At 36.0% G+C, this 14,269-nt stretch overlaps 4 protein-coding genes across 4 annotated transcripts; all 4 read right to left on the bottom strand.

The window, feature by feature from the left end:
* Positions 1-299: 299 nt before the first annotated feature.
* PHYBLDRAFT_138600 (hypothetical protein) lies at positions 300-1,142 on the bottom strand (the record flags this gene model as incomplete). The annotated part of the gene is made up of 2 exons (XM_018430030.1): positions 300-958; positions 1,043-1,142. The coding sequence occupies 2 exons, from the start codon at positions 1,140-1,142 to the stop codon at positions 300-302; spliced, it is 759 nt and encodes a 252-aa protein (XP_018299096.1).
* A 777-nt stretch (positions 1,143-1,919) lies between these two features.
* Positions 1,920-3,476, bottom strand: PHYBLDRAFT_161692 (hypothetical protein; the record flags this gene model as incomplete). Its single annotated transcript, XM_018434448.1, has 4 exons — positions 1,920-2,151; positions 2,544-2,705; positions 3,057-3,142; positions 3,462-3,476. 4 exons carry the CDS (start codon positions 3,474-3,476, stop codon positions 1,920-1,922), a joined length of 495 nt encoding a protein of 164 aa, XP_018299095.1.
* Positions 3,477-3,692: 216 nt separating this feature from the next.
* On the bottom strand, positions 3,693-7,339 carry PHYBLDRAFT_138598 (hypothetical protein; the record flags this gene model as incomplete). Its single annotated transcript, XM_018430029.1, has 8 exons — positions 3,693-4,124; positions 4,198-5,453; positions 5,520-5,689; positions 5,764-6,040; positions 6,117-6,202; positions 6,262-6,483; positions 6,591-6,737; positions 6,804-7,339. The coding sequence occupies 8 exons, from the start codon at positions 7,337-7,339 to the stop codon at positions 3,693-3,695; spliced, it is 3,126 nt and encodes a 1,041-aa protein (XP_018299094.1).
* A 2,012-nt stretch (positions 7,340-9,351) lies between these two features.
* On the bottom strand, positions 9,352-12,973 carry PHYBLDRAFT_138597 (hypothetical protein; the record flags this gene model as incomplete). Its single annotated transcript, XM_018430028.1, has 8 exons — positions 9,352-9,786; positions 9,864-11,119; positions 11,186-11,355; positions 11,430-11,706; positions 11,772-11,857; positions 11,929-12,150; positions 12,225-12,371; positions 12,438-12,973. The coding sequence occupies 8 exons, from the start codon at positions 12,971-12,973 to the stop codon at positions 9,352-9,354; spliced, it is 3,129 nt and encodes a 1,042-aa protein (XP_018299093.1).
* Between the last annotated feature and the right edge of the window lie 1,296 nt (positions 12,974-14,269).

The raw sequence follows: 14,269 nt of genomic DNA, 5'->3' as shown, positions 1-14,269 counted from the left end.
TATAAATGCTAGAGTATCGATAATTTACTCTTGTTTTGATGATTTCTTGGGTAAATTATTTTATTTTATTTTCTTTTCTTTTAATGTAGTATGGCGTCAATAAGCCATCATAGTGTGCAATTTTTATTTTGTTCTGAAATAGTAGTATCATTAAATTAGACCAGATAATTGAGATATTTACATGGGTGAGAGATTGTGTATGTATTTATGTACGTATGTGATGCTGTTATATAATATACATGGAATAGTAGTAGTAGTAAAAATGGTTTCTTTTAAAAATAGAGAAAGAGAGAGGAATATTATAGTATGTAGTTTGAGTCTCGGCGACCAGGTCTAACATATAGAGGTTGTAATGGTTCGCCGGTTTCAATTGGAGTGCGCACCATTAATATTACTGGAAGATCTTGGCATTTGTTGATATATGTCTTCTGTTCGATCTTGAATCCATGGGCCTCAAAAAACGGGATCGTTTTCTGATCTGTGATTTCAGCCAATACGGTGTAGTGTGACACATCGGCTCTCTCGAGCACATATTGGAGTAGTGCCGAGCCTAGACCTTTGCGCTGTTCTTGTGGTAATACACCGATGTATCCGATAGTCAAACATCTCTCATATTTGAAGATCACTTTTTTTCGCATTTTGTCAATCGCCGGCTGAAGCTTAACCAGCGTTTTAAGAGCAGCCGTCCAACCGATTAGACCAGCAAGCTTGGCAATGCCGAGAAGACATGGCCCTGGACAGCCCTCGGTATTTGTTGACCATACCATGACACCTTTACATCCCTCGGCCTGGACAGCAAAGTCACGGCTCTGGAGGGATGCTTTGTTGATAACTTGCTTGAATAAAGTGTAGAGAAACCTTGACTGTCTTTGTTCGTCAATTTTGTGGCCACACCATTCGAGAATAGAATTTTTGGAATAGGCTTCTTTCATCGTTTGAGCACCTTCCTTGATCGCACCTAAAAGAAATATATATATATACATATTAGATTTTAAAGCATTGGAATTTTCTTTGTATAAAGCAAAAGATAATGGCTACCAACCTTTGATGATAGGTCGAATATTAATTTGTTGTTGATTTGTATTAACTGTCAGTTTACGATAGAGACGTCGCTCGTTCATAGGCATTGGAGCAACAGACATATTGGTATGTTATTTGTTTTGAATGGTGTGTGTGTGAATAAGGTGTGAACTATGACAGCTTGAGTATTTATACATTTTTTTTTTTATTTATTTGAAATTAGAATTAAAATTATCAGCTTTAAAAAAAAACCATCGAAAAATTGTTCTAGATGCACTAATGATTTAAAAAGAAAAATCGAAACCGAATGTTACCAGAAATGGAATGGTCGAGACTTTTTTTTTATTTTATTTTTATTATTATGATTCCAAACTCCGTGTCGAAGCAAAAAGCACAGACACATTCTGTTATCCAATCGACTCTCTTTCCGCTGTAAGAACTCTGACTCTTCTTATACTACAGGTATACAGCTTCTCAACATGGCAGCCCCTGGGCCTATTGTCCACTTATGACAAACGCTCGGACATATGGCATGAAGTCAAGACATGCACCAACATTCGATTATCTCTGACGTCCATTACAACCTAACGAAACCATTCCCCCTTAGAACCAAGGTTTTTCTGAGCCAGGATGCCATTGCTGCTAACTGGACACGCACATATCAAGTCTACCAGACTTTTGCTTTCAACTTTGGCAAAACAGCTACTGGTAATGGGATTTTGTGAAGTCCTGGTAAACAAAACAAAAAATAAATAAATAATCTTCGGACCAGCTTTTTATCCTAAATTACCCGTCCGTTTGCAAAGCTCAAAATCTCATAATCGAGATTCTCTTCAAAAGGGTCTGAAATACAGTGCAAACGGGCAACCACTAAACACAACGTCGATGGACCCCGTATTTCAAAATCCCCTAGATTCATCTCGGATGTTGACATCATAAAGGTCAGTCTTTACAGCATCCCTGCTTGTGAGGTATGTAATGAATGATATGTGCCACTGAAAACATGGATTAGTATACTCGCGTGCAAAAGTCAGGATACTAAGAGCAAACCATAGCAGTTTATTTTTAAATTCTAAAGCAAACTCAATTTTCTTCTTCTTCTTGTTCCAGAAAGTCGTCTGCACCAGTATTCTTTTTTATATATATATATTATATATAATTTAAAAAGTAACCTTAAAGAATTGCTGTCATTATATGTAAAGGTCATCTCAAGTTCTTTAAAGTTTAAATTTATATTATATTTTACTAATAGATAAATAATATTTTATATTAAAGCATTAATAAGCAAGTCAAAATACATGAATTTGTTCAGATACTTTATGGAAATTGCTTTAACAGCTCTGTGTTATTCTTTCATATATAAATGAATATATTTGCCAGTTTAAACTAATTCTGTCGATACTGCCATGGAAGTGTACCAGACTAAAGACTATTAGGACTGTTGTTTTTTTCTTCTTCTTGAATATAATGAGCACTTTAATTAAACTCTGTTAATTTAGATGCCAATTCCTTTACTGACTTACCTGAACAAATTGAGAATATAGAGACCTTCTTGTCTCTCTCTATGTGGCATGCAGAGACTGTCATAGCACATACAAAAAAGATATGAACAAAGTATCTGGTACTTTATGACTTTAAGAAGCTTGAAGGTAATAACAGATCTAGGAATGAGTTGCATAGAGCTACTAAATCAACAACAAAAAAAACCTGACACTAAGAATAGTTTAAGTATATAATTTTGAAACAATGATAATCAGTAGAATTGTAAACCTAAAGTTGATGACACTATGTGTGATGTGTATGCCAGCGAAATATAGAAGGAGTTCTTAGGTAGTGAAAGTATCCAGTTTATGGCCAAAAGAAATTTCACTCTCGACATTTAACATCGATTGGTTTTAACTATTTTAACCCCATAAATACTTTGCACATATCGACAAGTAAAGGCTGATATATAAATCAGTCTTAATAACCCATCACTCATAAATGTACAATTTAGAAAAGTAATTATAAACTTGGGGGAAACACTACGCTCTTACATTTTTTTTTGTTGGCCTAGAGCTAAGTATGTTGTTGTAATCTGACGACTAAAATCATGGCAGCTATCGAGTATTTTAAGCTTAGACTAAATTTAATAATTGTAAAAAAAAAATTATTGCTCGTTTTCGTTTCAAGACACATGCTTCGTCCTATTAGTGACGAGTGCGTTCCTTTGATGTTATTTTATATCAATATGCATAGATACACATATGTCTATAAGTGTATGTATGTGTATTGATGTAATAATCAATATAATCTGTCTTTCTTTTCTTATAAAATTCTGAGACTTTACTTTGAATACACTTGAAAGATGCTTACCAATACAAACACATCTTAAACACTGTACTTATCAGTAGAGTTAATTTTATTAGATAGAGAAGAAAACAGAAAATGATTATCTTAACCTTAATATAATGCATGAGAAAACGTGCTAGTATTGGTCCAAGGCATCCTTATCTAATAAGCTATTAGCCTTAATATACTCTACTCTCAATTCTTCATCACTTGTCTGTTATCTTTACTGGTAAAGAAGTGAATACTCGTTGTAAGCATATGTGCAGTTAAATATTTTCTTTATTTGTGTCAATGTAAAGCATTTACATATGTTCTGCATTTATCACAAGGTATTTTATCTTTTATTTTTTCTCATTGTAAAATCCAACTGACTCCCAATGCGAAAGGTATTTGCTAAAGATGCTAACGTCAAAAATAGGAGACATTTTGAGGGTGGCGCTTGAGGAGATAGTCTTTCTGGTATCCCAGATAGGCATCTTGAAAGACTCGTTAAAGTTGTTCTCATAAAACGACATGAGCTTGAAGGCAGGGTTCTTTTCATCATTAGAAAGCTCCTCAACCCATTTCTTGGTCGGTACTATATCAAAAACCATGCCTGATTCTCTCATTGATTCCAAGACATTATTCCATGTCACTCGGTGAGGATTAACGATGTGGAACACAGATTCCTTTTCAGATGAAGACTTGCTCACACTATTGAGCATAATATCAACAATGGATTTTGCAGCATAATCGACAGGAATCCAATCAATTACTGTGTCCAAATCAGGCATCTACTCCACAAAAAAATAGTAGAAAATAAGTATACGACTCAAGTACATAAATATAAGTATGTAATAGGCCTACCTTTTTCATAACGCTTCCACCACCGATAAACATAAGTGGGTACTGCTCACTTGTATTCCACACGCCATTTATAGAGTCACCACAGACCTGACCGAGTCGCTCAATAATGCATGGAAAGTTCTTTTCTTTTGTGAGATAATTGAAAAGGTGCTCAACAATGTATTTTGACTGTGCATATCCCATTGGCATTGCAACCTTTGTGTTACGTGGCAAAGGTGACTCTGGGATAGTGTCTCCCCAGCCTGCGCTTGCACTGATACTCGAAATAAAGTGGAGGTGGATGGGGTTGATCTGTCGGTAAGCAAATTTGACCAGATTGTAAAGACCTTTAATACACTCTTTGTCGTAATGTTCGACCGTATGGTTGAAATCAAGAAGCCAGGCACAGTGCTGGATAATAGTGACTTCTGATTTGAGTTTGGAGTAGAAATCATACGCGAAACCCAACTTCTCATCCGTCAAATTCATTGGTAGGGCGACAAGCTTTGGTGAACTCAAGAGCGAGACATCGAGGCTTCGGCTCTCAAAAGCATGGTAGATTCGGTTGAGTGCTCCGGATTCTTTACCACGAACAAGACAGTAGACCTTGGAGACTTGAGGAGACTTGAGAAGATCCCTCAGCATGAATGATCCCAGCGACCCAGTTGCACCCGTGAGCAAAACTACTTGATCTTGGCCTTTGACGTAGGAATTTTTAGTGATTTCAAAGTCTTGGCTGGCCCGTCTTAGATAGCTGTCTAAGATTTCTTCGGTCTTGCTTAGGCTCTGTTGAATTGATGTAGTGTCTGATACATTTCCTGAAGACAAAGCTTGCTGGATCTGATCAATTGTTGGATTTTGGAACAAAAAGTTTTGCGAGATCATGCCAAAGACTTGAGAGATTTGGTTACGCAATTGGATTGAAAGGAGGGAGTTGAGACCAAGTTCAAAGAGAGACTGGCGTGTGTCCTTGAGATCTGCATAGGTGACACCAAGAATTTCGGCAGCAATCTCAATCAGGAACGCTTTTACTTTTTCAGGGGCCCATTCAGTGGTGTTATTCAATGCACGAGACGAGGTGTTTTCTGGAGTTTCCAAGAAGTCCATATATAGCTTTTCGATAATGACCTTGTATTGCTCATATGATCTCTTGCGTGCTATAGTTCCTTTATCGGTTGATGGTAGCTTCTTATTCAGAGGAAGAATCTTTATCATCTGTTTAAGGATTACGCTGTGGGAAGGGGCATCTTTGTTTGCATTTTGGACAGCCGAATAGACTAGTAAATGTTGGTGTTGTTAGGAGCTTATAGAAACATTCAGGCATTCATATGTCTTTGGTTTACCTAGGTCTATCATCTCATCTGGAGCATATTTTTGGCATTCTTCAGAAGAGAGTTCGATCAATACACCAGTACACTGGCGTCCTTGACCAAATACAGCACATTGGAAAATGATGGGGCATTGGCGAATGGTGGCTTCCATTGGCAAAGGATTCGTCTTTTCTCCATTTTGCCTAATGGTTGCGTACGGAGATGTTAGATAAGATACATATGGTTTTCCTTTAATGAAATGCCTAGTTTGCCTTACATAATTAATGTATCATCCATTCTTCCATAATAAATATAACGACCAGAATTTGGTGGAGTTTCTTTAAAAAGGTCTTTGGTGCTAAAATGGCCATCTTCTCGATTAGATATATTGTTAGCAGAATAAGGACTTTCGGCCTTAATAACTAGGTGTTTAAGATCTGAAGCATCATTGTAATTCTCCCAGAAGCAATAGTCCTTTGCAGATGAAATCACTCTGAGAACGTTCCATTCGTTGCTGGAAGGGGAGAAATTACTTCCCATGAATGGACCAATCTCTATATATAATATTAATTGAAGGCTGAACACACACACACATATATATATATATAATGAAATATAATGACTATATACCTGTACTCCCATACGCATTACGAGCATTTATCCCGTTGGATTTGCAAAAATCTCCGGTTTCTTGTTTGAGGGGTGCGCCTCCAAAACTATTTATAAGCATGTCAGTATATTGTCTGTTATGTTAAGGATGCTTTAAGCAGCTTACACAGCTAGCTTTAATTGCTGTAAGGCAGAAAAATCTTCTTCTTCTTTACAATAATCCAGAAGCTGCTCAAGGACCAATGGTGGAAATGATGCAATAGTACACTTGTTGTATTTGAGGGCAAGACATAGCTCTTGAATAGATGGGGGAAGCTGTCTCATAAAAACGACACTGGCTCCTACAACGATATTGCTAAAAATTGATATTTGGCCAAAAAGGTGGAAGCTATCAAGAAAACATAATGATATTTTTAGGATTTTGTAGATATATGATGGCTGTGTATAAGCCAAGAACGTTTCCCCTTTTCTTTTTCTTGCTTTCTTTTTACTCACAGTGGAAGCGAAGGAAGAAATATGTTTGACGAATCATAACCCATATCTTTATATGTCTCGTCTATGTTTTCCTTAAAGAACAAGGTCATATTTATCATGTAGCGATTACTCAAAAATATCGGCTTTGGAAAACCAGTTGTTCCAGAACTATGTTTTGTACAAAAAATGTTGAGTACAATTTCAAACCAATTTTGTTTTTGCTATGATATTTACCTGTGAATGACCATTACAGCTTTCTCTGAGCTGGCTTTAGACTGTGAAGGTATGATCTCGGTTGAGAAAGGGTTGAGAGGTTGGTTTGACATAATCTCTATATCGAGCGGCTCATATGTAAAGATTCCACATTTTTCCATCTCTTTGGATGAATTTTGGGCCAATTTATTGTACTTTTGGGAGGTAACAATAAGACTTGAATCGGTATTGTTGAGTATATTGGCAATTCCACTTGGTGAGTTACGTGGGGAGAGGGCAATAAAAAGTATGTCAAGTTTCATAATAGCCAGAAGCGCCAAAAGATAGGATACAGAATGGTCACCAAGAAACCCCACAGACTTTACTCCTTGAAGGCTTTCACTCCATTCACAAGCAAGATTTGTTGAAATTCGGTCAACTTGCTCGTAGGAAAGATTCTTGTAGGCCCCAAAAATATCTTGATCACCATTAGAGTATCGAGCAAAGACCTTGGTTGCGTAAGTAGTTGACTGTTTAGCCCAATATCCAACAAATGAATTGCCTTGGCTGTAATTCATACTATGCGTAGAAAAATATTATGGAAAGAAATGATTGAATACTTTGAATAAATGTATGGGATCCAAAAGCCTTTAAATACTTTATTTAATTGCGGCTGTGGAAAAATAATTAAAGGTATTATATGTGCCATACGTTCTATATGAGCTATACGTGCTATAGTTTGCTACGCCCTTAAATGTAATATGCAGAGAATAAGGGCGGATAAATTCATTGTCTGAATAAACGATTTGCATACAGCTCTTAATTTTGTTTTATCAGAAACTGTTGGCTTATTCCGAGAAAATATATATTTTGGGAAACTTTTCATAACCTGATCCAGCTCATCATTGCTTGAAGGGAATAACAGTTTTTGCGAGATTAATTCAATCTCAGATTATGTCAGCGAAACTTACGCGAAGTGTATTGTCTTGATTCATTTACCTCTCGAGGCACAGTGTGATAAATAAGTTTGATAAAGGTACGGGTGTTTTAATAAAGCGCCTATATTTACATGTTTTTATATAAAGATTTGCTTTGATTTTAGTACATAGAGAGTTTAAAGCTTCTACCGCAGATAGATTAATTTTTTGTGAAGATGATTTATTTAATCTATGCTGATAGCCCACTAACAAGACCTCAGTGAAGACCGTGTCACTGTATTAATACCATATGTTTCAATTCCAGTTCATAGCTGTAGATCCCAACAGCTATAACATACTTTTTTTTTGTAATGTCATCAATATCTGGATGTCTATTATACCTACAAAAGGAAATAATATAATATAATATAATATAATATAATATAATATAATATAATATAATATAATATAACCAAAATGAGGATTTTAATTTTTGTTGCTTTAATCAATTCACCCGGGTTTCTTTGCATGCACTACTATCTAACATCAATATAAAATAAAGCATTAGCTCCTTTCAATTTCACGATATTTTCTTACAGTAACTCTTTCTACATATTGAGCTGAATAAAAGCAAGTTTATTAATCGATACACATGTAAAAGATGTCTATCTTGTTTTGCTTTGACAGAAGAAGATTTTGTACGATCTTTTACTTTTTTGGCTCATCAAATATCATATTAATTCGTTCAAAATCTACGCATATATCTGACTGAACATACACTCAGAAATCCCGGCTGTATCCGTTAGACCTTTTCTTACTATGAGACCAAACTACACTTGGGCAATTCTAGAAATTTTCCTATATTTTTTTCTCCTTGTACTAACTAATCGGTGTGTTTTATTATACTAGCTGAGAATATATGTATATACTACCGGTAAAACCAAATGAAAAGATTATAGAAGATAACTTTGACTTCAGTAATATTAGCATAAACTTTTATAAACCACATTATTGTTGGGATTAGATGACGGCTTACATTACGACATTTTACACTATGATAAGAAAAAAAAGGGGGAGGGTAACTTTAGCAAGATATTCCTACAAGGCTTTTCATGGCTTAAGGGCTGCTTTAAGATTGAATTTGGATTAAGCAATATTTTCTTTCCCCTTTATATATATATATCAACTTCAATGTTTCTTATTTTTGCTCAAAAGTGAAATCCATCTTCTCGGTATAAAGAGAAGAGAAGCATGTTGATATATTAATACGATATTGATTGTCAGAAAACAAAGGTACATAAATAGTATTAAAGCTCTAGGAACATTAAAAACAAATATCCATTGTCATGCATTTTTTCCGTAGTATAAGTGCCCTTTTAACTAGAGATTAAGATAAATTTGGCCAAAAAGCTTATTTAGTAGATGGGAAATTCTCACAACAAAAACAAATTCCCATAAACACTTTTTAAGTATGTCTGTGAGCCTATTAGGATATTTTGATAGTCTTGAATCACACGTAAAATACTATACATTATCAAAAACATGTCTTTGGAAAATTTGCTTCCATTCTATATAATAGTTTGACATTATATTTTAAGCATATATATATATATATATTGAGAGAAAGCAATGCAATGCTAAAAATAAAGATATAATGTAGGAAACAACTTGACTTATAGTAGGTTCTCCTTATAAAATCCTACGGATTTCCAGTAAGATATGTATTTTTTGAGCAGCCGAGAATCAAATGTAGGTGCTTCGTTAAGAAATGGGCAAAGACGACATGACCTGTCAGTACTCCATACTTGCCTTCCAGAATAGTCACTGGAATTAGTTTCATAAAAAGGTAATAACTTGGAAGCTGGACTCTTGTCATCTTGCTGCAGTTGTGCAATCCACTCTTCAAGTGTAACAGTCTTGAATTCCATGCCACACAATCTCATGGCACTTAAAACATCCCTCCACACAACTCTTCGAGGATTGACAATATTATACACTGAATCTTCTGCTAAAGAAATAGCACCAGCTGTCTTGAGCATGATATCAACAATGCAAGCTGATGCATAATCGACAGTAATCCAATCAACATTGATATTTATGGAGGGCATCTAAGCATATAAAGTTTAGTAGTAAGAATGAGCATAATAAACACCATAATTTCGTTCAGGGCCGATAATACACTCACTTTCTTCATAATATTGCCACCACCGATAAACATAAGTGGGTACTGCTCACTTGTATTCCACACGCCATTTATAGAGTCACCACAGACCTGACCGAGTCGCTCAATAATGCATGGAAAGTTCTTTTCTTTTGTGAGATAATTGAAAAGGTGCTCAACAATGTATTTTGACTGTGCGTATCCCATTGGCATTGCAACCTTTGTGTTACGTGGCAAAGGTGACTCTGGGATAGTGTTTCCCCAGCCTGCGCTTGCACTGATACTCGAAATAAAGTGGAGGTGGATGGGGTTGATCTGTCGGTAAGCAAATTTGACCAGATTGTAAAGACCTTTAATACACTCTTTGTCGTAATGTTCGACCGTATGGTTGAAATCAAGAAGCCAGGCACAGTGCTGGATAATAGTGACTTCTGATTTGAGTTTGGAGTAGAAATCATGCGCGAAACCCAGCTTCTCATCCGTCAAATTCATTGGTAGGGCGACAAGCTTTGGTGAACTCAAGAGCGAGACATCGAGGCTTCGGCTCTCAAAAGCATGGTAGATTCGGTTGAGTGCTCCGGATTCTTTACCACGAACAAGACAGTAGACCTTGGAGACTTGAGGAGACTTGAGGAGATCCCTCAGCATGAATGATCCCAGCGACCCAGTTGCACCCGTGAGCAAAACTACTTGATCTTGGCCTTTGACGTAGGAATTTTTAGTGATTTCAAAGTCTTGGCTGGCCCGTCTTAGATAGCTGTCTAAGATTTCTTCGGTCTTGCTTAGGCTCTGTTGAATTGATGTAGTGTCTGATACATTTCCTGAAGACAAAGCTTGCTGGATCTGATCAATTGTTGGATTTTGGAACAAAAAGTTTTGCGAGATCGTGCCAAAGACTTGAGAGATTTGGTTACGCAATTGGATTGAAAGGAGGGAGTTGAGACCAAGTTCAAAGAGAGACTGGCGTGTGTCCTTGAGATCTGCATAGGTGACACCAAGAATTTCGGCAGCAATCTCAATCAGGAACGCTTTTACTTTTTCAGGGGCCCATTCAGTGGTGTTATTCAATGCACGAGACGAGGTGTTTTCTGGAGTTTCCAAGAAGTCCATATATAGCTTTTCGATAATGACCTTGTATTGCTCATATGATCTCTTGCGTGCTATAGTTCCTTTATCGGTTGATGGTAGCTTCTTATTCAGAGGAAGAATCTTTATCATCTGTTTAAGGATTACGCTGTGGGAAGGGGCATCTTTGTTTGCATTTTGGACAGCCGAATAGACTAGTAAATGTTGGTGTTGTTAGGAGCTTATAGAAACATTCAGGCATTCATATGTCTTTGGTTTACCTAGGTCTATCATCTCATCTGGAGCATATTTTTGGCATTCTTCAGAAGAGAGTTCGATCAATACACCAGTACACTGGCGTCCTTGACCAAATACAGCACATTGGAAAATGATGGGGCATTGGCGAATGGTGGCTTCCATTGGCAAAGGATTCGTCTTTTCTCCATTTTGCCTAATGGTTGCGTACGGAGATGTTAGATAAGATACATATGGTTTTCCTTTAATGAAATGCCTAGTTTGCCTTACATAATTAATGTATCATCCATTCTTCCATAATGAATATAACGACCAGAATTTGGTGGAGTTTCTTTAAAAAGGTCTTTGGTGCTAAAATGGCCATCTTCTCGATTAGATATATTGTTAGCAGAATAAGGACTTCCAGCCTTAACCACTAGGTGCTTAAGCTCTGTATCACCCAGGTATGGCTCCCAAAAACAGTGATTCTTTACAATCGAGGGTAATCTAAGGCTGTTCCAACTGTTACTAAAAGGAGAGAAATTGCTTCCCATGAATGGACCAATCTCTGTTCATGCCAACAATCAGAAAATAGTCAATATATTGTAAGAAGATATCTAGACATCTACGTACCTGTACTACCGTATACGCTACAAGCATTTATTCCTTTTTCTTTGCAAAAGTTCCCGATTTCTTGCTTGAGAGGTGCGCCTCCAAAGCTATTTAAGATTTTATCAAGATAAGAGCTCTTGTAGTATACAGTGAGTTATAAGTATTTTGAATAACTTACAAAGTTATTTTTAATTGCTGTAAGGCGGAAAAATCATTTTCCTCGTTACAGTAGTACAATAGTTGTTCAAGGATCAATGGTGGCAGTGCTGCAATAGTACACCTATTATGCTTAAGAGCAAAAAATACTTCTTTAATAGATGGAGGAAGCTGTCTCATAATAACGACACTGGCTCCTATGCTGATGTTGCTAAAAAACGCTATTTGTCCAAATAGATGATACCTATCAATAAAAAAACAATAACAAGTATTTTTTTGTTAACATATAAGTTTTAATGCATACATTTTTTGACTTACAGTGGAGCTGAAGGAAGAAAGGTTGTTGATGAATCATATACTATATCTCGGTATGTCTCATCAAAGCATACTCTAAAGAAAAACAGCATATTCATCATGTAGCGATTGCTTAGTAGAATTGGTTTTGGAAAGCCTGTTGTTCCAGAACTATATTTTAGACAAGTATTATTAGCGTAAGCTCAAAACAAATACCATTTTTTATGTAATAATTACCTATGGAGAACCATAACAGGTTTTTCCGGATTGACTTTAGGGTGGGAAGGTATGATCTCGGTTGAGAAAGGGTTGAGAGGTTGGTTTGACATGATCTCTATATCAAGCGGCTCGTGTGTAAAGATTCCACATTTTTCCATCTCTTTGGATGAATTTTGGGCCAATTTATTGTACTTTTGGGAGGTAACAATAAAAGTCGATTCCATAGTTTTGAGTATACTGGCTATTCCACTTGGCGAGTTACGTGGGGAGAGGGCAATAAAAAGTATGTCAAGTTTCATAATAGCCAGAAGCGCCAAAAGATAGGATACAGAATGGTCACCAAGAAACCCCACAGACTTTACTCCTTGAAGACTGTCACTCCACTCGCAAGCAAGATTTGTTGACATTCTATCAACTTGTTCGTAGGAAAGATTCTTGTAGGCTCCATATGTATCTTGATCTCCAGTAGCATGGCGAACGAAGACCTTGTCAGCATGAATAATGGACTGTTCACTCCAATAGCCAATGAATGATTTTTTGCCGTTGTAGTACATATATCTAATTGAAATCTACTGAAAAAGCAAATGAAAGGTTATTAAATTACTGTAGGCTGGAGAAACTTTTAAATACTTGATCCAATAGTACATGCAAGAAGGATAAGAACTACGATACGAATTATAGTTCATAACATACTAGTTGGATAAGATCTGCAGCAAACATATTTTGTATAAATATATCTTGTTCCATGTACAGCATATGCATTATGTAAGCTTAGCGTCTCAGAAAACATCAAACTGCTTATAGAAAGTATTTTTTATCTCTTAATAATATATGCCAATTTATGACTTTAAAGAAATTTACGGACTTATAGCCAGTCTGGGATTTCAAAAGATATCAATGTTTCCTAAAGAGCACTATATATCGGTTTTGTTGTCAAAGAGTTACTCAAGTGCGTAACTGTTCGAAATACTAATAGTGCCAATCAGTCTGTTCTCGTGATATCGAGTTTGTATTTAGTTTTATTACTGAGTGGTTAAAGCTGTCAGCAGTGTATTATACTTTGTGAGTCCATTTATTTGATGCATGCTGATAATCTACTAGCAAGGGGACAATAAAAACCACGTATCTTCAAATCAAAAATGCTTTAAGTTTATAGCAATTGCTGCTCCCAATAGTTACTGTATATTTGTATTTTGATTTTATAAGTATTTGGATATTATATATGTAGTTGTAAAAGTACAAAACAATATCCAGATGACCGTGAACTTCTCAAGCTGCGATAAACCGACTTGGATTTCCTTATATATACTTTACTATTAGACACTGAGGCAAAGAAATAAGTTTGATCATTGTTTACGTAATAGCGTACTTCAATTCACACTCATACGTCTACTGAATGTAACATAATTTATACTGCTTAATTACAAGGAAAAGAGACAACAAATAAACATGCATTGACGGAGCTTTTAGAAATTTGTTGTGATCAGTTATGAAAGAGAAACGTAATTATTCAAACCAAGTTTGCTGTCTTGACGCCTCTATACGGGTTTTTGGAGATAAAAAACTTGTTCTATAAGCCGCTCACATGAACTAGTGTATCCTTTACTACAAGCTTGGGTAAAGTGCTGCGCTTGTTTTGTTGGTTAAATAGCATATCAATTTGTTTCATATTTATGCATCGACCCAACAAAGTATACGCCCAAGACCTCCGACTACTTCCGCTAAATTGTATAATGCTTTTGCTACCAGTTGAATTGTGTATAAATTCAAAATAATACTTCTATTTTAGAATATTGGTTTAACTCTTACTATATTTTACAAAAATTGGGTTGATACCAAAATAAATATGT

The sequence above is a fragment of the Phycomyces blakesleeanus genome (assembly GCF_001638985.1).
Source record: "Phycomyces blakesleeanus NRRL 1555(-) unplaced genomic scaffold PHYBLscaffold_1, whole genome shotgun sequence".
Lineage (NCBI taxonomy): Eukaryota > Fungi > Mucoromycota > Mucoromycetes > Mucorales > Phycomycetaceae > Phycomyces > Phycomyces blakesleeanus.
The sequence above is the reverse complement of the archived record's forward strand: the minus strand, read 5'-3'. Positions and strand labels throughout refer to the sequence as shown.